The sequence below is a fragment of the Ceratocystis lukuohia genome, assembly GCF_044167205.1.
Source record: "Ceratocystis lukuohia strain C4212 chromosome Unknown Supercontig9_pilon, whole genome shotgun sequence".
Lineage (NCBI taxonomy): Eukaryota > Fungi > Ascomycota > Sordariomycetes > Microascales > Ceratocystidaceae > Ceratocystis > Ceratocystis lukuohia.
Window position 1 is genome coordinate 994,594 of NW_027263528.1, and position 22,047 is coordinate 1,016,640.

General features: G+C 47.2%; 9 protein-coding genes across 9 annotated transcripts; 1 reads left to right on the top strand and 8 right to left on the bottom strand.

The window, feature by feature from the left end:
• Nucleotides 1-61: 61 nt before the first annotated feature.
• Nucleotides 62-907, bottom strand: HOO65_090233 (uncharacterized protein; the record flags this gene model as incomplete). Its single annotated transcript, XM_071001653.1, has 1 exon — nucleotides 62-907. The coding sequence occupies one exon, from the start codon at nucleotides 905-907 to the stop codon at nucleotides 62-64; it is 846 nt and encodes a 281-aa protein (XP_070856119.1).
• A 1,336-nt stretch (nucleotides 908-2,243) lies between these two features.
• HOO65_090234 (uncharacterized protein) lies at nucleotides 2,244-2,704 on the top strand (the record flags this gene model as incomplete). Its single annotated transcript, XM_071004628.1, has 2 exons — nucleotides 2,244-2,354; nucleotides 2,411-2,704. 2 exons carry the CDS (start codon nucleotides 2,244-2,246, stop codon nucleotides 2,702-2,704), a joined length of 405 nt encoding a protein of 134 aa, XP_070856120.1.
• Nucleotides 2,705-3,155: 451 nt separating this feature from the next.
• HOO65_090235 (uncharacterized protein) lies at nucleotides 3,156-4,004 on the bottom strand (the record flags this gene model as incomplete). The annotated part of the gene is made up of 1 exon (XM_071001654.1): nucleotides 3,156-4,004. One exon carries the CDS (start codon nucleotides 4,002-4,004, stop codon nucleotides 3,156-3,158), a length of 849 nt encoding a protein of 282 aa, XP_070856121.1.
• Nucleotides 4,005-4,950: 946 nt separating this feature from the next.
• On the bottom strand, nucleotides 4,951-5,817 carry HOO65_090236 (uncharacterized protein; the record flags this gene model as incomplete). The annotated part of the gene is made up of 1 exon (XM_071001655.1): nucleotides 4,951-5,817. The coding sequence occupies one exon, from the start codon at nucleotides 5,815-5,817 to the stop codon at nucleotides 4,951-4,953; it is 867 nt and encodes a 288-aa protein (XP_070856122.1).
• Nucleotides 5,818-7,678: 1,861 nt separating this feature from the next.
• On the bottom strand, nucleotides 7,679-8,554 carry HOO65_090237 (uncharacterized protein; the record flags this gene model as incomplete). The annotated part of the gene is made up of 1 exon (XM_071001656.1): nucleotides 7,679-8,554. The coding sequence occupies one exon, from the start codon at nucleotides 8,552-8,554 to the stop codon at nucleotides 7,679-7,681; it is 876 nt and encodes a 291-aa protein (XP_070856123.1).
• A 1,141-nt stretch (nucleotides 8,555-9,695) lies between these two features.
• On the bottom strand, nucleotides 9,696-10,154 carry HOO65_090238 (uncharacterized protein; the record flags this gene model as incomplete). The annotated part of the gene is made up of 1 exon (XM_071001657.1): nucleotides 9,696-10,154. One exon carries the CDS (start codon nucleotides 10,152-10,154, stop codon nucleotides 9,696-9,698), a length of 459 nt encoding a protein of 152 aa, XP_070856124.1.
• A 1,419-nt stretch (nucleotides 10,155-11,573) lies between these two features.
• HOO65_090239 (uncharacterized protein) lies at nucleotides 11,574-12,416 on the bottom strand (the record flags this gene model as incomplete). Its single annotated transcript, XM_071001658.1, has 1 exon — nucleotides 11,574-12,416. The coding sequence occupies one exon, from the start codon at nucleotides 12,414-12,416 to the stop codon at nucleotides 11,574-11,576; it is 843 nt and encodes a 280-aa protein (XP_070856125.1).
• Nucleotides 12,417-16,112: 3,696 nt separating this feature from the next.
• HOO65_090240 (uncharacterized protein) lies at nucleotides 16,113-17,345 on the bottom strand (the record flags this gene model as incomplete). The annotated part of the gene is made up of 3 exons (XM_071004556.1): nucleotides 16,113-16,198; nucleotides 16,462-16,699; nucleotides 16,821-17,345. 3 exons carry the CDS (start codon nucleotides 17,343-17,345, stop codon nucleotides 16,113-16,115), a joined length of 849 nt encoding a protein of 282 aa, XP_070856126.1.
• A 992-nt stretch (nucleotides 17,346-18,337) lies between these two features.
• HOO65_090241 (uncharacterized protein) lies at nucleotides 18,338-19,210 on the bottom strand (the record flags this gene model as incomplete). The annotated part of the gene is made up of 1 exon (XM_071001659.1): nucleotides 18,338-19,210. The coding sequence occupies one exon, from the start codon at nucleotides 19,208-19,210 to the stop codon at nucleotides 18,338-18,340; it is 873 nt and encodes a 290-aa protein (XP_070856127.1).
• Between the last annotated feature and the right edge of the window lie 2,837 nt (nucleotides 19,211-22,047).

Genomic DNA, 22,047 nt, shown 5'->3' on the forward strand with positions numbered 1-22,047 from the left:
CTTTTGTTCATTACATGACGGAGTCGTTAACTACTACTATTCTACAAAGCAACGACTTTGTCTAAGTGCTAGATATAGAATTATCGTTTTCCTGGCGAAGCTCTGGGAACAACTGCGCAAGCTCCTTATTCATAGCCAAGAGAGATTCAACCTCTTGCTCTTCTTGCCCATCAAGAAAGGTCGTCAAGATCCCCTCCGCAACTTCATCGCTTTCCCGGTCGAGTTCCAACAGCTTCCTTAATTCTTTTTTCCATTCACTCGGCCGCACACTTCCTAGGCCATCATTTAGTTTGTCGTTGACGGAAACGGACGCCGTATCTTCCGGCTCCTCGAATTCCGACATCGGGAAATGAAAGTGAAGGTACACAAATTGGTAAAGCCCTCCAAGCATCTTGCGCTCAATGTTTCTCACAAGTACTTTTGCGGCAGCTCTCCCCTTAATTAGCGTTGCACGTTGGAAGTGCAGATTGTGGCTAATCGCATTCCATTCCGTGTCGCCAGGATAAATCGTGAATTCATCCAAATAAAAGAGTTTGCGGTTTTGGCGGAAATTATCAATCAGCGTGTTTGTGGATGCGTCGTCCCCAACCTCAGAAATGACCCATTCTACATCTTTAAGCTTGATGTTACGATCTTCTGCAAGATCATCGTAGATTTCAGTCATGCTAAGCTTGTCATCACGCTTAGGCTCTTTGTAGTCATCGGCACTGTAGATAACTACAGCTTTCATCCAGGAATAGAAGCCAAATATATCAAGGTACTCATAGCCTGCATCTACACCACGAGGAAGGACCGCGTCTATGTATCCAGATCGTATTACCTGGTAGCCATGGTAGTCAAGGCGTATGGGCAGAGCAAGATTAAGGGCAGATATGGCCAAAGGAAAAGAAGCTAGAGACAATTTCATTGCTACCAAGAGGAAAAGATGGAAGGCAAACTGGGCCCAACAAGTGTAGAGGAGAAAGTATGTGGCCAAAATGGTGGGTGTAAGAAGGTTTCATGCCGTTTGAAGCTGGCAGTGATACCCTTATATATATTCCAATTGCAGCTAAGACGTCTCACATACCGAGATATTCTAGATGCGTTGTTTCCTTTATTTTACCCACCACTATAGCATAGCCCACGCACCGTCGATCGTGCTGCATTTCGTGACAAAATGGATAGCCCAGGATGACCCAGACAGAGTGTGGTGACCTCATGTAGCTCCATGCACTAACATGCCAAGCCTGACCAAGACATTTCTGCACTATGCAAGAAGGAAATTTCCTCGAAGTATTGCGGAAATTTAGATCGCTTGCATATAGAAACGTAAAGCCAGATGTCCGTCATGGTGTGCACTAGGTTCTTTGTCGGTAAAGCCTAGCCCATCTGAACACGTTTGTCGTGAATGACCCGATCCTGGGCTTGATTTCTCATGTCCCGTGCCCAAAGATGGACCCGAGAGTTTGTTACTACTTGCGTCTAGAGCCATAGCGCCAGGACGAAGCTTTTCCTTTCATGTATGAATGGTTGTTTTTGGCAATCTGAGCCAGGGTTAACAGGATTGTTACCCCTGGCTAAGCTCAGCCAAGCATTAGGGTTACCGGGGTTAGTGTCAGACATAAAGGGCTTGTTCCAAGGCCGCTTGTTTGGCCTACACACGGAGTGAGGAACACATAAATCGGTTGAGATCCGGCGTCTATTGATTATTGCCTGTCTTCTTCGTCAACTCCCAAGTACTTCGACCATGAGATATATCTACTTGGGTTTCCAGTCACGCGTCCTCTCCTGTACGTCTGCTTAGGTATGTTCTGACACACGTCAACCAATGTGCACCCAACAAGTATGCGCGCCAAAAACCAAGCACCATTACTTTCTGTTGGGGCGATTTTGCGTGAAGAATATCCTGTTTAGTCTATCTACAGAATTTCCTAGGACTGAATATAAACTATGTGGTGTGGGTGGTCAGGCATGTGGCAGTGCTACAGTGTGGCTGAGACTACGCATTGCTACACGTTCTTCTATTTGATCAATCAATTCTCAACCATTAAATATGCCTCAACGCAATGATGAGGGTAGTATACTGTTTGCTCTTCAAGCCCTTCAAATAACCCAAAATTAGGTCTCCTATAGGCTGCAAGGACGTACAAAGTGAGCTATTATAAGTTACGTCGCCAGCACAATGGTGTTCAATCTCGACGTGACTAGATCTCTAAACCACAGAAACTATCTGATCCGGAATTATTGTGCAGTTCGTTGTCGACATGGATTCGCGAGAATTTCCTCCGCGACTTCGTGGTGTCGAAGAAATGGCCAATAAACTGCTCGCTGACCACGACGCGTCACCTGTTGGTAAGCGCTGGGCTTCCAACTTCGTCAAGCGCCAACCAGACCTTGAGACGTGATTTGATTGTAGACACGACTATCAAAGAGCCAGATGCGAAGACCCGTGGAGAACGCAATCGCCAAGTATGGCACCACCCTTGTGGATATCTACAACGTTGATGAGACTGGGTTTATGATGGCCCCTGATTGGGGGCGAAATGGTTGTTACAGGCACAGAAAGACGTGGAAATGCAAAACCAGTGCAGCTTGGAAACCGGGAATGGCTTACGACCAGCCGGGCCATCAATGCCAAAGGCTGGGCGATCGCGCCGTTTATCGTGTTTGCGGGCCAATATCGGATGAAGGCAACAATGCATCAGATGACATTATTGAAGTCTGAGAATCAGATGCTTTGACAGTCAAACGAGACGCTTAGCAAGCGGTGCAGAGCGAAAGGAAGGCGGCTGCAGGATACAGGAACGACGACTGTACATGATGGTAGGCAAGCAAATGATCAGAAAGGCGTTCATGTGCAGGTGATGGCGGAATGATCCAAGAGTGGTGGTCAGGGACGGCGCTTGTGGTAAGGCTGATCATAACTCAGAGACATGCCAAGCTGTTGAAACATCTGGGGAACAATAGTAAATAGTTTCAATTGATTAAATGCTGTATTGTATTATATGCCATGTTCTGTCTCTAGGGTCGATACTTTTGGGGGCACTCGCTTACAACACACGTTATCTATTGAAGTATCAACACTATGGCGAATAGTTGTGCAATCAATACCCCTCGGTTTTGCTCGTAAGACGTAGTAATGGACTAACACTGTTCTACAAAGTACAGACTTTGCTCTAAGTGCTAAAATCAAAAGAAGAAGAATCGACGTCCCCGGCGAGTTCTGGGAACAAGACTCTAACCTCATGATGCAGAGCGAGAAAGGATTCCATTTCTTGCTGTTCCTGCTGAGAAAGAAAGTCCGTCAATGCCTTCTCCTCAGCTTCGTCGCTTTCCCAGTCGACTTTCCACATCTTCTTCAATTCCTTCTTCCATGCATTCTCCCACTCACTTCCTCCATCCTTTGGCCTGTCGTTGACCGACACAGATGCTGTACCTTCTAGCTTCTTGGTTTCTGGTGTTGGGAAGTAAAAGTGAAAGCAATCGACCTGGTAATCTTGTCCAAGTACCTTGCGTTTGATAGTCCTGACAATAATCTTTTCAACGGCCCTCTGATTAACCTGTGTCGCATGCTTGAAGTACTGGCTATTGCGCATCGTGTCCCATTCCATGTCGCCAGGGTATATTACCACTTCGTCCGTATCATCAACGTAGCGGCCAATGCGAATACGTTCAATTTGGCTGACCATGTCCTTATCATCGTCGATTTCGAATATAACCCACTCAACTTTTTCTGGGTTGATGTTACGCTCCTTTGCAAGAGCATTGTAGATTTCAGCCGTGCTCAGCTTGCCCTTGCGCTCAGGCTCTTTGTGGTCGTTGATGGTGTACATAACGGCAGAATCCATCCAGGGATAGAAGGCGAAGATGTCCAAGAACCGATATCCGGCACCTACATTAGTAGGAAGGACTGCGTCCATGTATTCCAAGCTGATTTTCTTGTAGCCATGGTCCTCAAGGAGGGCACCCTGGGCAAGGTTGAGGAGGGATAGAGCCAAAGGCAATGAAGCCGAAGAGAATCTCATAGTGACGAGTTGACGAGGAAAATAAGCGAGCCGGTGCTAGAGAGTGTAGAGTAGGAGAAAGGTATGTGGCTAAGATAGAGTTGTGGGAAGAAGATGTCGTGCATTTTGAATTCAGAGGTGGGTGTCAGATATGATCCTCTTAAATATCTTTCAGTTGCAACTAATGATTCACGAGCACGCAGACATGTTCGGAGGCCTTTTTGCATTTCGTTTACAGATTAATGTAGCCCATAAACAATCATCCTACATTTTTCGACAAAAAGGATAGCTTAGAGTGGCCAGCGTAGGGTGTGCTGACTTCATGTCGGCCCATGCGCTCACATCCCGGGGTTGACCTGGACTTTTGCATTGATCCGAGATACAACATCAAATTCCTTGCTTAAGCGCTCGTATCCTATAGCAATAAGGTTTGTCGTTTTTCGGGTAGCCGCAGTAGCCGCGGTGTCAAGCGGAAATTAGCGCTTGAATGTGTTAGCCGCTGTTGTATTCTGGAGCCATGCCCCTTGAATTCCTTGAGTTGACGATCTATTTATCTACCATCCACTAGAGGACTTTGACATTGCGGACTTCGTGTGTGGGGCTCTATCGCCCTATGCTCAAGTGGTGATATCTCGGCATTGAGAGGATGCTCTGCATCAGTTGCAAGCTAAGCAGCATGTTGGCAGCCCGGGAGCCGTGCTGCCTGTCACCCGGCTACGGAGTTGAGCATTTAAACTTTTCTTTTCATGCGTGCGGAGGCTTTGGGTTGTTTAGCTGATGGGAAATGACAACTGTTGGACTCGTAGACTCTTGCAAATCGAGCATGGGCATGTGGAAGCGGCTACAGTGTACTTATATTGATCATGTTAGCTCGGAATGTGAAACACAGCGTGGCGTGCAAAGAGTGGTTTCTTTCGCATCTTGAAGTCAAGTCTCGCTTATTTTCTAGACTAGAGTGTAGAGTGGGCTAGGCGCGAGAAACAGGGCTATCGTTACTCCCCTTGTTGGCCGACATCCAATCAGCAACCTGGGTATCAATACCCATTAGAGCTGAAGCTTCCCACTGTTCATCCAACCCAAGGAGACCGCTAAATATAGCAGCTTGGTATTCCTCGCTCCCCCAATCAATCTTTGATACCATTTTCCCCTTGCCGTCCAACTTCTCCTTCCACTCGCTCTTCCACACTTCCTCCCACGTCATGTCCTCGCTATTTTCTGTGACATCGGCGGATGCGGGCGTCTCGTCTCCCGGCTCCCCGTATTGCCCCGCCGAGAAATGAAAATGAAATGAATCGAAGTCTAACGCGAGGTTATATATTATGCGCCTGTGTTTTCTGAGAATAATCTTGTCGATCTTTCTTTGGTTAACCAGCTCTGCATGCATGTAGTACTTGGTGTCCATAATCTCATCCCACTCGTAATCTCTGGGCACGATGGTGACGTCGTCTCTAGGACCAACGTTGCGACTCTTGCGGATCTCACGAAGGGCCTGCTCGATTTCCTGGTCTTCCGTGACCTCAGTAACGACCCAATCGATTTCTTCGGGCTCGCGGTTATGCTCCTTTGCAAGAGCAGTGTAGATTTCAGACAGGCCAAGCTTCTTTTCGTGCTCAAACTCCATTTCGTTGCTGGCAATATAGATGGTGGCCATCTTCATCAAGGGGTGGAATCTAATGCTGTCAACCACCAGATGATTTCCTTGCTTATCGCGGGAGAGGACCGCATCTATATCTCCGCTGCTGATCTTATGGTACCCGTGGTCCTCGAGAGTCGCAGCCTGGGCGAGATGCAGAAGGGATAAAAATAACGGTAAGGACGCCAGAGAGACTTTCATGGCGGCGGCGTGGTCAGGAGTATGGGAAAGATGTGCGGGCTAAAGAGCGAGGCGCAAGAGAAGGTACAGGATGAAGGATGAAAATAGCAGGACTATGATAGGACATAGAATGTCTCGCTTCATGAACTGCGTGGAATAGATTGACCTCTTCACTACCATTCAAAAGTAACAAAGAATCCTTCAATCACGAGACATGGTTTTTGTTTTCTTTATACAAGACAACTTCGACCAAGCTCCATTGTTTTGTATTTGTTGACAACATGAATAGCCCAGCGTGATCCATATAGGGTGCGGTGGTGGCTTCATGTCGCCCCATGCGCCAAAATCCCGGCTTTGACGGGAAGACTTGCATAAAATCAAAAGCAAGTTACCATAACGACGTACTCAAAAACTACAGAGCCATCACTAGCTGCCCATGTACATCAAGGTTAGAGAGACAGCTGCCTGTCGTGATGAGGGCAGCTGTATAACTTCAAAGCCCGATCCGCCTGGCAGTTTTGGGACTGCCATATTGAAAGAATACCAAGATGGCTTGCAGCTATACACACAATCCGTATTAGGCTTGGCCGGAAAGATATCAATCTATCGATTCACGTTTCCCTGCATTAATATCCAACTATAGATTAAGCAGACCGTTGGGGGCCGGAAATTTAGTTCCGTTGCTTAGTTACACGAAGATAATATCAGAATGTTATTGTTTGGTGTAAGAGCATTGCCACTGTTTGATTGGCTGACGTAAAGTGCAACTTCCAAACGGCGCCGCCTACATGCGCGCCCCATTTCTTTTATGCGCCCCCTCCCTAGTATTTTTTGAATTACCTAAGCAAGATTTTGCTGTAGGCCGGCATGAGGTACATGGCAGCTACTACGTGGGCATCAGGTTTTTTCTACACGGGCATCGGGCTTATGTGGGCATCAATTTACACACTCTGATTGGCTAGAAATGTGTCTGTTAGTGCATTCTATGCTCTGGAATTCTGCCAATGTACCTCTCTCCCCTGGCCAATTCTATGGCTGATACTTATACAAAGAAATGTAAAAAGGACAGGATACTCTTTGTGTTGAAGACTTCACTGATATATGATTTCTTTATCCTATGTTATTACTCTTAAGTACTATGATGTAGCTGCACCTACTCAGGAAAACAACCTCATGACAGCCAGTAGAGTAAGGCAGAGAATGGCTGTATAGAGGCTGAGGTCACCTGGGAGCTGGGGGATAATCCTCTCAGAACAGGAAGAAGGGGTGTAGCTGACATCTAGAGAAGGATAGATAAAGATACTGAAGAATAACAAGCTTTGTATCTAATGGACAGAGAGGGAGATTGCATTGTATTTAGAGAATGAGAATCAAGTGGTTATATTTGGGTATAAAGGCAGCTCAAATAAATAGTATAGAGACAAAGGTTGTGAGATGGCCCTTCTGGAAGAAGAAATTCACACCAACTGTAGTGTTGCTACTTGTAAAGAATCCTTGAGATTTGGGGCCCCAATAGGCGCACACGGCTGTGCGGCTTACGTAAATCTGGCCCACTGTTAGTGCACATGCTTCACCGCCTTTATGGGCCTTGTACCTGTAAGCTAGAGCCAATCAGAGTGCATAAAGCCTGATGCCCACATAAGCCCGATGCCCATGTAGAAAAAACCTGATGCCCACGTAGTATAGACTTAAACCCTTTAATAAACCAACTGATTCAACATTTAAGATCTATTCTACAATGTCGTCAATTAAGATGTGATAGTCTTGTCCATTATAATTTGGAACATTGCCAAGGGAAGATTAGCATTTGAAGAACCGCTTTCCTCGGCACCATCAAGTCTCGCCCGCCTTCCACGTGTCTGGGGATGTGCCAAATCACCGATCAAGTGGGAGAGGCAGGGGGCACCATTTCTCCGAGTCTCCACCTGGTACGTCCGATAATCGGGTACAGAGTGCGATACATCTCGGCCAGGGATGTAAATTCCTGGTTCTTTTCCACGCCAAACAGAACCTTCAGCACAGCCGACTCCTCTGTTTCGCTGTTCCATTCAATTCTCGGCTCATGTTCCCACTCAACTTCCCACTTCTGCTTCCACGCTTTCTTCCATATCGCCTCCCACTTCATCTTGTCGTCTTTCTCCGTAGCATCGGGCAATGGAGGTTTCTTATCTTCCGGGAGCCTATACTCCCAGCTCGGGAAGTAAAAGTGGATGCACTGCATGTCGTGGGTGTATCCATAGAGACTACGCTTGACCGTCGTGATAATTATTTTGTCAATTGCTTTAGGGTTCACCAGTGCCGCATACATGTAGTACTTGGTGTCCAACATCGTGTTCCACTCCTCATCGCCGGCAACGATCGAGATTTCGTCAGTAGGGCCAACGCCGCGGCCTTTGCGAAGCCCGCGGATTAGGCCGTCCATTTCTGCGTCTTCCACAACCTCAGTAACGATCCAGTCGATGTCGTCAACTTTGCGATTATGCTTTTGCGCAAGAGCAGTGTAGATTTCGGCGAGGCCAAGCTTGTTCTGGCCCTCAGACTGAAAATCGTTATCAACCATGTAAAGAGTGGCCATCTTCATCCAGGGGTGGAATGCAATAGCGTCAGCTAGCTGGTATACCCCATTGTCATCATTGTAAATAACAGAATCTATATCTCCAGTGACTATTCTTCGGTAGCCATTGCTCTCTAGGACTCCAGCCTGGACAAGACTGGCCAGGGATGAAACCAGCTGCAAAGAAGCCAAAAGAAACTTCATTGCGGCGATGTGTGGCGAGGCCTGATGAATGTAATGTAGGGGAAAGTCGATGATAGAAATAGAGCAGGGTGGGGTGGAGATGTTAGACTTGATGAGGCCGGCGAGATACAGCAGCCTTATAACTACTTCTTCTCAACAACATCTGATCAGCCATGCAGCTCCAACACATGCTTGTTGTTGACCTCTTTCTCAGCAAGAACTACTGCAGGCTGTGAAGCTTTTTTTTTGCATTTCTTGACAAAATGGAGCAGCTATGATCTACACAGGATGTGGTGACTACATATGGCCCTATGCGCGAGCATTATAGGCTTGATGAAGGCCTTTTTTGCGTTAAATAAAAGAAAAAGCCTCCGTGAACTATCATCTAGAGCCAGCTTTAATTTTTCAAGTAATCCTGCGTGTCGAGGCGCGCTGAGCCAGTTGATTGTCACGGTATAGCGCAAGCCTGTGACGCCAAGGCCTGTATACTATAGCCTGTCTTGGCACTGGCATTGTGGATAGTCCAGTATGCAACACGGAAAATGGCAGACTTGATTACCAACATTTTGTGCCCTGTGAGGCTGCGGACAGTTTGTTGTTCCTTCACTGCCACTGCATTTAGTGTTGTCTCGTGGCTGTAAGCGTCGAGAGAACTTCTAACATACCTTGGCCGTGGTGTACTCTAAAGCTCTGCTTGTCTATGCAGGATGATACACTCTGCTCCATGCTCCAGGATACCATGAATAATGTAAATGAACTTTCAGCATGTTCACATTCGCACGTTCGAGTTGAAAGTCTCCAAGCTTCACTCGACAGTCGCCAGCCAATCAATATACAGTGTTCCCGCAGAAGAAAGGAAGCATTTCAACATTCAGCTCCGTGTGGCCCGGTAGCAGATCCAGCTTCTTCACACTCACTTGCTGCTTAGTTGGCCATATTTTTAAAAGGCGCTTAGATGTGCTAGGATATGATGGAGCTGATGCACAAGGAAGGCGTACCGCATAGTTCTCGAGAACGTTGGATAGAGAGTCCCCCTGATCGAGGTCTGGAAGGATAGAGTAGATGGAGGAATTGTATTATGAGGAATGCACGCTACTTCCATCACGTCCCCCTCCGGTTGGCCTTCCAACTTTTTCTTCCACGCCATCTTCAACACATCTTTTCAATTCATCGTATCTTCAATCTGCGTTCCATCGGCTGATTTAAGCGTCTTGCCTCCTGGCATTCTGGTGTCCCAGGCCGGGAAATAAAAGCGGAAGGTATCGACATCGAACGTGACATCAGACAAATTACTTTCGTGCGTTCTGACAATAACCTTGTCAAGTGCTTTGCCGTTAAACAGCGCTGCATACTTGTAGTACTTGGTGCGCAAGATTTCGTTCCACCCCTTGTCACCGGGAATGATTGTCATCTCTTCCTTGGAACCAACACTCCGGCCCTCGCGCATGCTGGCAGTGAACTTTTCCTTTTCTGGATCGTTTGCGATCTCAGTCACAATGCAATCGACATCGTCAGGGTGGCAGTTATGCCCTTCCGCAAGGCTAGTGTAGATGTCAGCGAAGCCAAGCTTGTTCGGGTGCTTAGGCTCTATGTCGTTATCAGCCAGGTGAAGAGCGGCCATTTTCATCTAGAGATGAAAGCTAATAGTGACAGTCAATTAATATTCTCCCTCTGCATCACGGAAAAGAACAGAATGTACATTCCCATGGCTAGCTTTGACGTTGGCCTGAAAGATGTTTGCCTGAGCAAGGGAGAAAAAGAATAGAGCCAAAGGCAGGAAAGCCGAAGAGAATCACATGGCGATGGCGTAGTGAGCGGTATCAAGTGAGCGTGGGGGCCAAAATAGTGTGGTGTGATGGAAATTATATGATTGAGATAGGAGGATGGGGAGAGCATGGATGCTACAACTCAAGAGCCTTAATGGGGGTCGGGATACAGCCTGTGAACGACAGCCCGTGAACTTATCCAGCGCCTAGCCATGCTTTTCGCACTTCGTTTTCTTATTTTAATCTATGAACACTATGCAATATTTTTCTGCATTTCTCGAAATGGCCCCCACAAGGTATGGTGACTTCATGTGGCCCCATGCACCAACATCCCGAGCTCGACGAAGACTTTTGCATTAAACTACTGAAATGTTTCTACTAGTCAGTAGTCTAAAACTGCAGCACAATAATGCGCTAGCAATGTATGTCAATTTATAGAGCTAGCTGACTGTCATAGTATATGCCAAGTCTCTGTCGCCAAAGCCCGGCCTCTCCATGCACATGGCGTCGTGATTAACCCAGTATGCAATATGAAAGGCCGCAATTTCATTTCCGACGTGATCTGACAGGTGCTGAGGGTGTTTTGCCGCCTAGTTTTATTGTACTCTAGTCCTATTTGTTCAGCTGTTGTAGAACAGATCTTAATGTTTGAATCAGTTGATTTATTAAAGGTTGTACTTCTACACTATGTCCTTGGACTTCGGCGCTCATGAGGATTCAAGATAGGGTGCTAACCCTATCATGGGTTCAGCTACAAGAGGTATGAAGAAGTGGGGCATATACAAGACGCCACTTAAAATATATGGTGCGCCACGCTACAGCTGTGGAGCGGAGAGCATATTATTTGTCGCCTGCGTCTTGGCAGTCTGGGGTCTGCAATATTGAAACATTATTAAAGCTGGACTTGGTTTTCATGCGATCCATCATAGCGCTAGAAAAAATACACCAACACGTGAATACAAGCGCTTATGCAATTATGGGCAAGCGCGAATGAAGGATCCTACTGATCGGTGGAAAGCTACCTACGCGCCGCTCATCATGAGGATGGTCTATCTACTGTATGGATATTACTATGTAGGTTGATAGCCTGACTCAGAAGTCTCCTGCTAACTAGCCATGGATGGATCAAGCTTTTGAGCATATAGGTGATTAAAGTAAAATTCCATTTTCTATCATAGTTGAACAAAAAAAGCAGTACAGAATGCAAAGGGCGCCTTTTTTCCACGTCAGGAAGTCCAATCTTGCTTCCGTGACAGGGAGCATCAAGCCGTCCGCTAAATGCGAGAAACAGGGGCATCTTCGCTCTCCTCTGTCGCTTCGACATCACGGAGCATCGATGTATACAGATCGGCCAAGGACGAAACTTCCACGGCATCTTCCTTGCTCATGAAATCCTTCAATGCTAACGCTTCCTCCTCTTCGTTTTCCCACACCATTTTCGACATCTTTTTGTACTCCATATTCCACACGTCCTCCCACTTCATGGTGTCGCTAACCGTCGTGCCATCGGCTGATGCAATCGGCTCTGTTCCCGGTTTTCTGAAAGTGTTGCCTGGGAAATGGAAGTGCATGGAACTGATGTCAAAGGTTTTGTCAAACATAGTCCGCGAGGTGGTTCTGATGATGACTTTGTCGATTGCTTTGCGGTTAACCAGTGCCGCATTCATGTAGTAATCGGTGTCCAAGATAGCATTCCACTCCATGTCGCCAGGAATGATGACGACCTCGTCGTTAGGGCCAAGTTTGCGACCTTCACGAATCTCAGCAATCATGGTGCCTATTTTTTCATCTCCTGCAACCTCAGTAACGATCCAATCGATAGCGCTAGGCAGGCGGTTGTGCTCTTCCGCAAGGGCATTGTAGATCTCGGACAGGCTAAGCTTGTTCGGGTGCTCCGGCTCTATTTCGTCATCAGCCACGTAGAGCGTGGCCATCTTCATCCAGGGGTGGAAGCTGATGATATCCATCAGCTGGGAATTTCCGCTCCCATCGGCGAAAAAGACAGCCTCGATATCTCCAGAGCTCATTCTCCGGTAGCCATGATCCTCCAAGAGTCCAGCCTGAGCAAGACCGAGAAGGGATAGAGCCATAGGCAGCGAAGCAGAAAAGAATCTCATTGTGGCGATACGGTGATGAATATAGAAAAGAATGTGAGGGCTAAGGAGTGTAGTGTAAGAGAAGGTAGAAGATGGAAATGTTGCGATGGGGAAAAGATGTCAAATCTCACCAAGTTGGCGGGATTCACTGGCCTTTTAACAATCTCTTGATAGCACCCTCGGGTCTATTAACGTCGAGTCTTGCTTCTCCTTCTCCGTGCAAATCAACGAAAGCTGTGAACTATTCCCATGCATCCCTCGATAAAATGGATAGCCCATGATGGCCCCCACAAGGTATGGTGACTTCATGTGGCCCCATGCGCCAACATCCGGGCTCGACGAAGACTTTTGCATTAAGTCAAAAACCAAGCCCCCCTAACACAGTACACTAAAATTTCAGCGCGGTTATCAGCTACCAGGGCATGCATGTCAAGGCGTACAGTCGGTTTACCGTCATAGTATATACGCTATAGATCGCCGATGTGAAAGCCTGGCTCTCTATACACATACATCATCAGTGACCCAATGCGCGGTTTGCACGAAGCGCGGTGCTTCTTCGAGCGTTCTATTATTAAACCCCTTATTTGGACTTCATTACTAATGTTGCATTTCGCTGCTAGAAGACGAGGAAGACGACACTCTTAGACACTTGTCTTGGTAGTTTGTGATTGCAATGCTGGGAGATGAAAGATGCAAGATCGTCAAGGTCAGTTTCAATTGCTATGCGACCTGGCGCCAGGTGTCCGATTCGTCAGCCTTGGTCTTGATACTCTTCATCACACAGATTTCTTCTCAATGGTCGTTAATACAGGCACTTGCGGGATTATTAAAAGACATTAGCTCCAAGGATCATAGCAACGATATCCAACTGCAAACCAAGCAATCCATCGCGTATCCGGAATTCCGCTACACGAAACCGAACATCACCGTGCTATGCCGGTCGGTTGGCTGATGCCAAAGTTAATTAAAATGCAACAGTCTTTTTCACGGCCTAGAACATGAAAAAGCAAGGCATTCATGGAACTGTTATCTCCACGCCACAAAGTCCGATCGCGCTTCTATACTAGACAGTGTTGGGCCGAACCAAATGCTAGAAACTGGGATAACCTTCTTGTCATTAGGTAGAGCATCTCATTATACACGTCGGCTAGAGATGAACCTTCCTGCCGCTATTGCAGGTTGAAAAGAGCTATCAACAGATCTTCTCTCTGTTCCCCGTTAAACCACTCGCCTCCCCACTTCATCTTCCATTCCTTCTTCCATGTCTCGTACCGCTTTATCGTGTCGTCATCCTCTGTAGCATCAGCTGCCGGGGACTTCTGGTCTTCGGGCTTTCTATATTGCCAGCTCGGAAAATGGACGTAAAACCAACCAGTGTCGTATGTCTTTCCAAAAACAGTGCGCCAGACCGTTCTGATGATCGCTTTGTCGACTGCTTTACGGCCAACTAGTGCTGCATACATGTAGTGTTCGGTTTCGAAGATCCTTTCCCATTCCTTGTCACGCAGAATGATTATGCCGCTCGATGGGCTCGGGGGCTTTTGCAAGCTACCTCTAACCCTTCAAGCTATCAAGACGGGGGGAGACCCAGCATGCGAGGTGCCGCTAGATTCTACCATGTCAATCGCACAAGCTTATACAGTAGAATTACTAAGCAAAGCACTCGGGTGACACTTCGGGCTAATTATGCGATGTTGACTCTCCAATAATAGACTCTGGCCAAGCTTGTCGTGTGCTTAAGCTTGCGAGACTCCACATGCGGCTTAGCGTTGTGAAAGTCATAGCCAATCCCCTGCGCTAGCAACGCGACACATGACATGTCAGCCAGCACTAAGCCTCCTACTACCAGAACTTTGGCATTTTATGACCGTACACATATGCCTAGCCGCCCGGGAGCCTTGATCGAAGATTCGACAGGAAGGGAAGCACTGTGTGTAGGATATGGGCTGCATCTTCTTTCTCAAAGGGACCTCGATGAACCAAGCAGTTGGGGAGCATTTGAAGAAGATGGTGAGTAGGTGAAGGCGGCCTGCAGCAAGTGTTCAGTGATAGCAACTGCGGTAGAGCTAGGCATAATGGGGTCCCTGGGTCCAAAAGAAGGGGATGTTTGAAACATCTAACTCCAGGTACTCGAAGGAGACCTACTTTAGCATGTGATAGTTTAATTGGTGATTGTATACAGGTATAGTAGATGGTGGCTCGCATGCTTGAACGGTTCGTATGCTCGTGAAATCGCCACTATCTCGGGAACATCGTATGCTACTACAATAATGCATGATGTATCAAAGCTTTAAAAGGGGGCAAAATTGTGCACTAATCTTTGTCGCACCCAGCGCTAGAACGCGCCTAGTGTTCGGGTAAAGCCGAAGACAGGGGACATCAGCATTCTCTTTCGCATTCTAGCAATCTTGGCTTTTAGATCAGTCAGGGATAAAGCGTAGGGAAGTGTCAATGAATACAACAAAACAATCAGTAGCCCATGCCCATCTGCATTTAGGCTCCATTTTGTTATTGGCAGTGTTTATAGTCAGTCACCACCTCGGGATAGAAACCTAAGTCAGGGTTACCAGGATTGCTGACCCTGGCCCTGTTCGCCCAGGTGCTAGGGTTAGTATCGGACATGAAGGGTCTTCTTCTTCCAAGGCCCATGTGCCTGATCTAGAACATGGTAGTGATGGATATATAAACCGGCTGAGATCCGCCCCCTCGGACTAGACTTGGATAGATACAGAAAACCTTCAATCATCACTTATTCCTTCTTTTTTTACAGGTCATTCAGTACGTCCTCCTATTATCTACTTTTATGACTGCGTTATAGACTAGTAGTCTTGATCCTCATCATGGGAAAGAACACCATCTTTATCTGCAGAGCCCTTGGCCTTATAGCCACGATAGTCAGTGCAACGCCAAAAAAAATGAATAAAACCAGATGCAAGGAAGCTGAAAGTAATCACATTGTGGCAATGTGATGAGGGATGTAACAAAGAGTGGTCACGTAGAAGAGCGGAAGAGCGGATGAATGGCCAACTCAAAGCTATTTGAAGGAAGGGCTATATTTCCCGAGCCTCAAAATGAGTGGCTTACACGTTCCCCTAACTACGAAGTTTCGGGGTTTCTTAATCCCGAGCAGTGCTTTTCGGTTTGTTTTTACGCATAAGTCAACGGAAGTCGTTGATTACCTCGTCCCACTTCCCACTAAAATGCATAGCTGCAGCGATCCGTATGAGGCCATGGCTTTCATATGGCTCCATGTCAGCATCGAACTTTTGCGTTATAGGGAAACCAATTTTACACAGCAAATCCCCCCCGAAGCCTGAGCGTAGTTATCGAACAGTAGTGCATGTCAAAATGCAAAGTCAGGTGGCTCTCATAGCATAGGGTGTGGTGTGTCCCTGGTGCCAAAGGGCGGTCCATAAATTGCGCAAGATATTGAGGCGTAGTTAGCTAGTTCTATCACTTGGCGTCATTTGCTGCTTGCTGCCACCACACGGCTAGCTCTATGCATCTTGCAGCAGTGTCGCTGAAAACAATTGCTCGTTACTCATATCGGTAGTACTAGGTGGTTTACGATGTTGAAAAATGGTCATTTCTTACATCGTGTCGAGTTTTGAGCACGATCCGTCCTTGAGATGGCTAAAAAGCGGCACATTAATAATCCAAGCACGTGCGAGAAATAATCTCAGAAATCGTAGTGTTCTAGTGTTCAGTTAAACGAAATCAGGCATTGATACGCTCCTCCTCACTTAATGTACGGAGAGAGAGAGAGAGAGAGAGAGATAGAGGCAAGAGGAAGTCGACAGATACTATATTCCAGTTAAGCAGTGCAAAATAGCTGCCATTAACTGGGTTTGCGATGTCATTGATAGAAAGACTGCAGATATGTTATTAGTTAAGATAGATAACGCCATACCATGTATAAAGGCGTCAAAAGAACAATTGGTAGTGGCATGGCGGCTTCGCTTTTCTCCCTTGCAGCACGCAGTCATACTACTACCAGCTTCTCGTCTCAAAGAAGAAGGGGTAGCATTGTCCTAATAGCCGTCCCCAGTCAATTCAGCTATCTTACGATACATCAAGGCCAGGGATGAGGCTTCCTCAATCTCTTCCTCAGCAAGCATACCCTCTAGTGCAGCGTCATTTTCTTCCGCGCTCATCTGGTTCTCCACCCAGGCTTTTACCTCCTCGCTTTCCTGCGTAGCGGTCCATTCTTCCTTCCATACCTCCTCCCAGCTCACTGGCCCTTCATCCTGCGTAGCGGTCCATTCTTCCTCCCATACCTCCTCCCAGCTCATTGGCCCTTCATCCTGCGTAGCGGTCCATTCTTCCTTCCCTACCTCCTCCCAGCTCATTAGCCCTTCATCCTGCTCGCCCCCGGCGGTTTCTCTCGTTGGCAAGTAAAAGTAAAAGCACTCGGAGTTTCGATACCCCCCCAGATGTGACACGTTGGACAGTTCTTATCAAAACTCTGTCGATTTCCTTGTGGTTAACTAGTGATGCATACTTGTGGTACTTTGTGCTGAAGATCCCGTCCCAGTCCGGGTCACCAGGAACGACCACAACCTCGTCCGTGGGACCAACTCCGCGGCTCTCGCGGATGTCGCGAATGAGATCGTCTGTTTCCCAGTCTTCCGTAACCTCAGTAATGATCCAATCGATATCGTTGGGGTCGCGTTCACGTTCTTTTGCCAAATCATTGTAGATTTCGGCCAAGCCAAGCCTGCTGCCACGCGTGGGCTGTATGTCTTCATCAACGAAGTATATAGTAGCTGCCTTCATCCATGGATGGAACCTTATGACCTCAACCAAGTGATATTTTTTGTCTTCGTCCAAGAGAGTAACGCCATCTATATTCCCAAGGCTCCATCTATCATAGCCAGGAGGCATCTCTGTCGCCTGGGCAAGGCCAAGAAGCGATAAAGCCAAAGGGAGGCAGGCCGAAAGGAATCTCATGGCGACAATATGGCGAGGGATAAGAAAAGAATGTGAGGGCTAAAGAGCGTAGTGTGAGAGAAAGTAGATGATGGAAGTATCGGGGCGGGAAGAAGATGCCGGGCTTCTTCACTTTGAAATAAGTGGCATACATAACCCCTTTATCTCTTGCAATACCTCTATGTTTCCTAGCACCGAACTCCTGATTTTTTATCTCATAGCAATCGATCAAGGCCACAGGCTACTCTGTTGCATTTCGGAGTAAGATGCATAGCCCAGTCTGGTTGGTCCACATGGTGTTATGACTTCCTATTGCCCTATGCACTAACAACCTGGACATGGCAGACTGTTGCATTAAATCGCAACCAAGTTCTCATAATATCGGGTTCCAAAGTTCCCGTGCTGACCAGGTAGCATTTCAGGGGAGCAAATATACAGGGCTAATTAGTTGTCATGGTGCAGTCACCTCCCTGATGCCAAAACTTGATCTTTCGGTATGCATAACCTCCACATCGTCCAATGCGTCGTTGCGATGTGTGGCCGTCTAGACCACAGTAAACAAGTGCTATAATCACTCACGTTGATGCATATAGATACGTGAGTCTCGTACGTATAGCGATCCTAAAAATGTATGTCGATTCTTCTGATTCTTAAATGCCTGATGATGAAGGAAGGAAACTCTATGACAGACTTCCGAAGCTGACGCTTCGTACGTCTATCTCAGAGTGGGGTCAGGGTCATATTGTCATGTGACCCTGGACCCTAAAACCCACAGCCACACAGAACAAAGCCACAGGCTGATTTGCCAATGCTAAATGGCCACCATTTAGTTGGGATCATCAACTCTTACTTTGCAGGATAAATATGGTTAAAATGATTCAAATTGTGTTGTCTAGAAATATTAAAATAGCGTAAGGGGGGAGGGGGGGTATATGCGGCATGATGGCCTTCGTTTTTTCTCCTATATGTCACGGAGTCGCATAACGTCATTCTAGGGAGCATCGAGCCTTCGTCTAAGGGTTGGAAGAAGAGGCACCGTCATTCCTCCTGTTGGGCGATATCAAATCGTCGATCTCGGCATATATGGCGGGTGGCTGGCCATTTTTCGCAAACACAGCCCTCTTCTCAGGCTCTACTATCCCTTCGTTTTCCCGCTCACCTACCTGCTCCTGCTTCCACTCCTCCTGTATCCTATGTGACCACTCATCTGCCCACTCGCTCTCTGACTCGTTCCCTGACTCGTCCCCTAACTCGAGCTCCGACTCCTCGCCTATCGCTTCCTCGTTGCTTGCCGACTCAGGCTCGGTGGGGGTAACCCACTTCGAGAAGTAAAAGTAATAGACATCCATGTTAAACCTCATCCGAAGGTATTCGCGGGGGTGGGACTTTATGATGACTTTGCTGAGCATCTTGCGGTTGACCCACGCTGCGTGCACAAAGTACTTCGTATCCATGATTTTGTTCCATTCCTCATCGCCAGGAAGGACTGAGACCTCTTCCGTATAACCAAGCCCACGGCCTTCGCGAATTTGACGGATGAACTGGGTGGCCTCCGGGTCTTTATCAACCTCACAAATGACCCAGTCTATCTCATCAAGATCAATAGAACGTTCGTCTGCGAGGGCATTGTAGATTTCGGTCAACCCAAGCTTGTCGCTCTTCTCTGGCTCCTTGTCGTTGTCAGCATAGTGGATGATGGAAACTCCCATCAAGGGCTGGAAAGTGACCATATCAAGCAGCTGATTTTGCCCATACTGATCGCGAAAGAGGACATAATCCATGCTTCCAGACGTTATTACCTGGTAGCCATGGTCCTCGAGGATGTTAGCCTGGGCAAAACTGGGAAATATCAGGGCCAATGGCAGCAAAGCAGAAAGGGATATCATTGTCTTGGGTGATGATCGAAATACGGGAGTCCGGAACAGCGTAGTTGCAAAGTGTAGAAGTAAAAGAGTAAAAGAGTAGAAGCGGAGAGAGAAGATGTCGGGGTTCTTGAACTTTGGAATGGGCGACGTACACTGGCTTTTTTAACTCTGCTTCAACTGCATCTCATGAGCTTGTCAACGCTAATTCATGCGTCCCTTTTTCTATTTTTCCCATAGACATCGGACAGAGCCGAGAACCATTTTATTATCATTCACCATAAAACAGATGGTTTAGGACAGTCTACATGATGTTATGACTTCATGTAGCCCCATGCACCCATACCCTAGACTCTATGGGGATATTTTCACGAAATCACAAGCAGATTCTCACGGGAAAACATGCAAAATAAACATAGATGCATACATATCTATGGTCGAAGTACCAGCAATCCTACATAGTTGCCGTTGCTTGTCATGGCAAAGGTCGATCCCTAATTCCAAGTCTCACTGCCACCTATAATACACCACGAGCTATTGGCAGTGCATAACTAGTTGTCTTTCGCCAGTACAGCGCTGTTATGCTAACAGTACTTGGCACGCGGACGAAACGGAGACCACACGCGCGAAGTGCCGTCCTTCATGATTATGATATGTACAGGCTAGCTTCGCCAGTGCTTTCTCAGGCGCAGAAGGATCATGGAATAATAGGCCCTAGCGCCATCCATGCGCTATATCTGCGCTATAGTTGAACACTAAAGATGTTGTTTAGCGACCTACTTTTGTAACGCTATATGAGGAAGGTTCTCATTGAACTAACCCGTCCCAGTGCAGAGACGTTGTTTACCAGTGAAAGGTATTATCGATGCCCACAGTCATGACCCGTGAGATTGAAGACACTACAAGCAATATTGACGGCAAGTTGCAACGACGACATCTTGCCCAGAATTTCGCCTCAAAACGTGGCTCACGAAGAGGAAACAGTTAATGAGCACTGCGTAGAAGTGGAAGGGGCTCCACCAGTGACACTTACCGCGTACTCCGATGGATCGGCATGGAAAAATAAGGTGACGGCAGGATTGGATAAGGGCATGTGGACTTACGAGGAGTTTAGATACAGTCGGAGGCTACGACAAGGACATAGGATCAGGACGGGGATTAACGTAGGTCGAAAAGAGCAAAAAAAAATAAAAAAAACCCCCCGACATAATTCGGCATAATACGACATAATACGACTGTCTCGTCGGAATTAACTTGGTGTTGCTAATCGCTTAAACATAACCCAAACTGTTCAGGCCCCCCTTGCGCCCTGCACGAGAGCAGACCAAGCAGCAAGCGCAGATGCCAACATGAGAGGGCTGAGAATAAAGTGTTAAAATTGGTCCTTATTTTATATGTATTAAGTTGGAAAACATTTCTTTTCCCCTCTCTCTACTTATGTAGCCCCTTTTTTTCCCCACAGATAAGAACCCAGTCTTATCTATTTACCCGAACCTTCTCCGGGGCACTCGTGGACGTTTTCTCAACATAAAGGGATCAGAGGGTATTGAATAGATCTATATGTACGCCTTCAATCCTATCAACTTTTCCTTTTAACCCACGTCATTTTTCCAGCTCTTTAGCTTTTACGCCTTGTATTTTGTCTCGAGATGACACTGAATAGATCTGGTAGTCTAGGTCCTCCTCCAAGGTGACTAGACTTTGGGCAGCTATCTTTCATCCAGCCCTTGAAACCGGGTGTGAATATGTAATCCTTCCACCGTCTCGCTGCTGCTGCCAGAGACATCATCTTGGCGATTAAAACGCCGGAACTCTCGCAGTCGGCTTTGACCAGCTGGCCCACTGCCTCGTTGTCCATGATCTTGCAGGGTCCCGGGCCCCAGAGTACCCTGCTTGCTGGCCGGGTGGTCCAGTGCTTGATTTGATTTGATTTGGATGTATTTAACGTCTACTGGAATCACTGAGATCAAACGACGCCGGATTGGTTACCAGACAGAATTAAGCCTCTGCAGGGCTGACCACAGATTTTGGGCGAGAGCAGTACGTATGCTCCCAGGCAAACCTGTTACTCGTCTTCCACCTGTAGTCGTCAGAAACAAAAAGAAAAAAAAAAAAAAAGAAAAGGAAATCCCCAGATATACCCTAAGCCCAGAAGTGGGGCTAACCCCCAACTTCGTTCCTCTGAAAAACCTGCGACGCTTCCTGAAGTCGTGAAGATCACGAGAGCAAGGCGGCAGCGTCCAGTGCAGCCTGAGAAAACCCCTCTAAAGATGAGAAAAAACCTGCCTGTGTGAGCATCCGAGGGCTCAAGATACATCCTTCCACTTTTTTGGTGGCCGCTGCCTTGCGGGTGTGGATGAGGCGCAAGACAGCCCCCCTTTCTAGTGACATGCCACAGTCACCAGTCTGTCCGAGGACAGAGGAGCGCAAGAAAAAGAACAAAACAAAAGAAAAAGGGTGCGGACTGTGTGAACTCTCAATACTCAGTCCTGAGCGTGAAGGTGGACTCCTTGAGTTGGAGTGGTGTTGCGGCGATGAGGAGTTGGCGATCGCAAAAGTTGTGAAAAAGGGGGCGAGTCGACGACGAGGTTATCCTCAAAGTTGGGTAAGTGCAGCCTCAAGGCTCCACAGCTCATTGTCAAGATGCATGACAGAGTCAAAGAAGAAGAAAAGAATGAAAGACGCTTATCAGTGTCATAGGCGTCGTCCTCCAGCAGACCTCAAAGGTACCCACCCCCGAGGGTTGTAAGAGGGAGAGTTGTGGTCCAGTGCTAGACCTTTTAGCCCGCCTTTCTATCTTGCTAGGATGCGTCGGGTCTCATTACTTTCAAGCTATCAAGTTCTTAATTTTTCGCATTCGC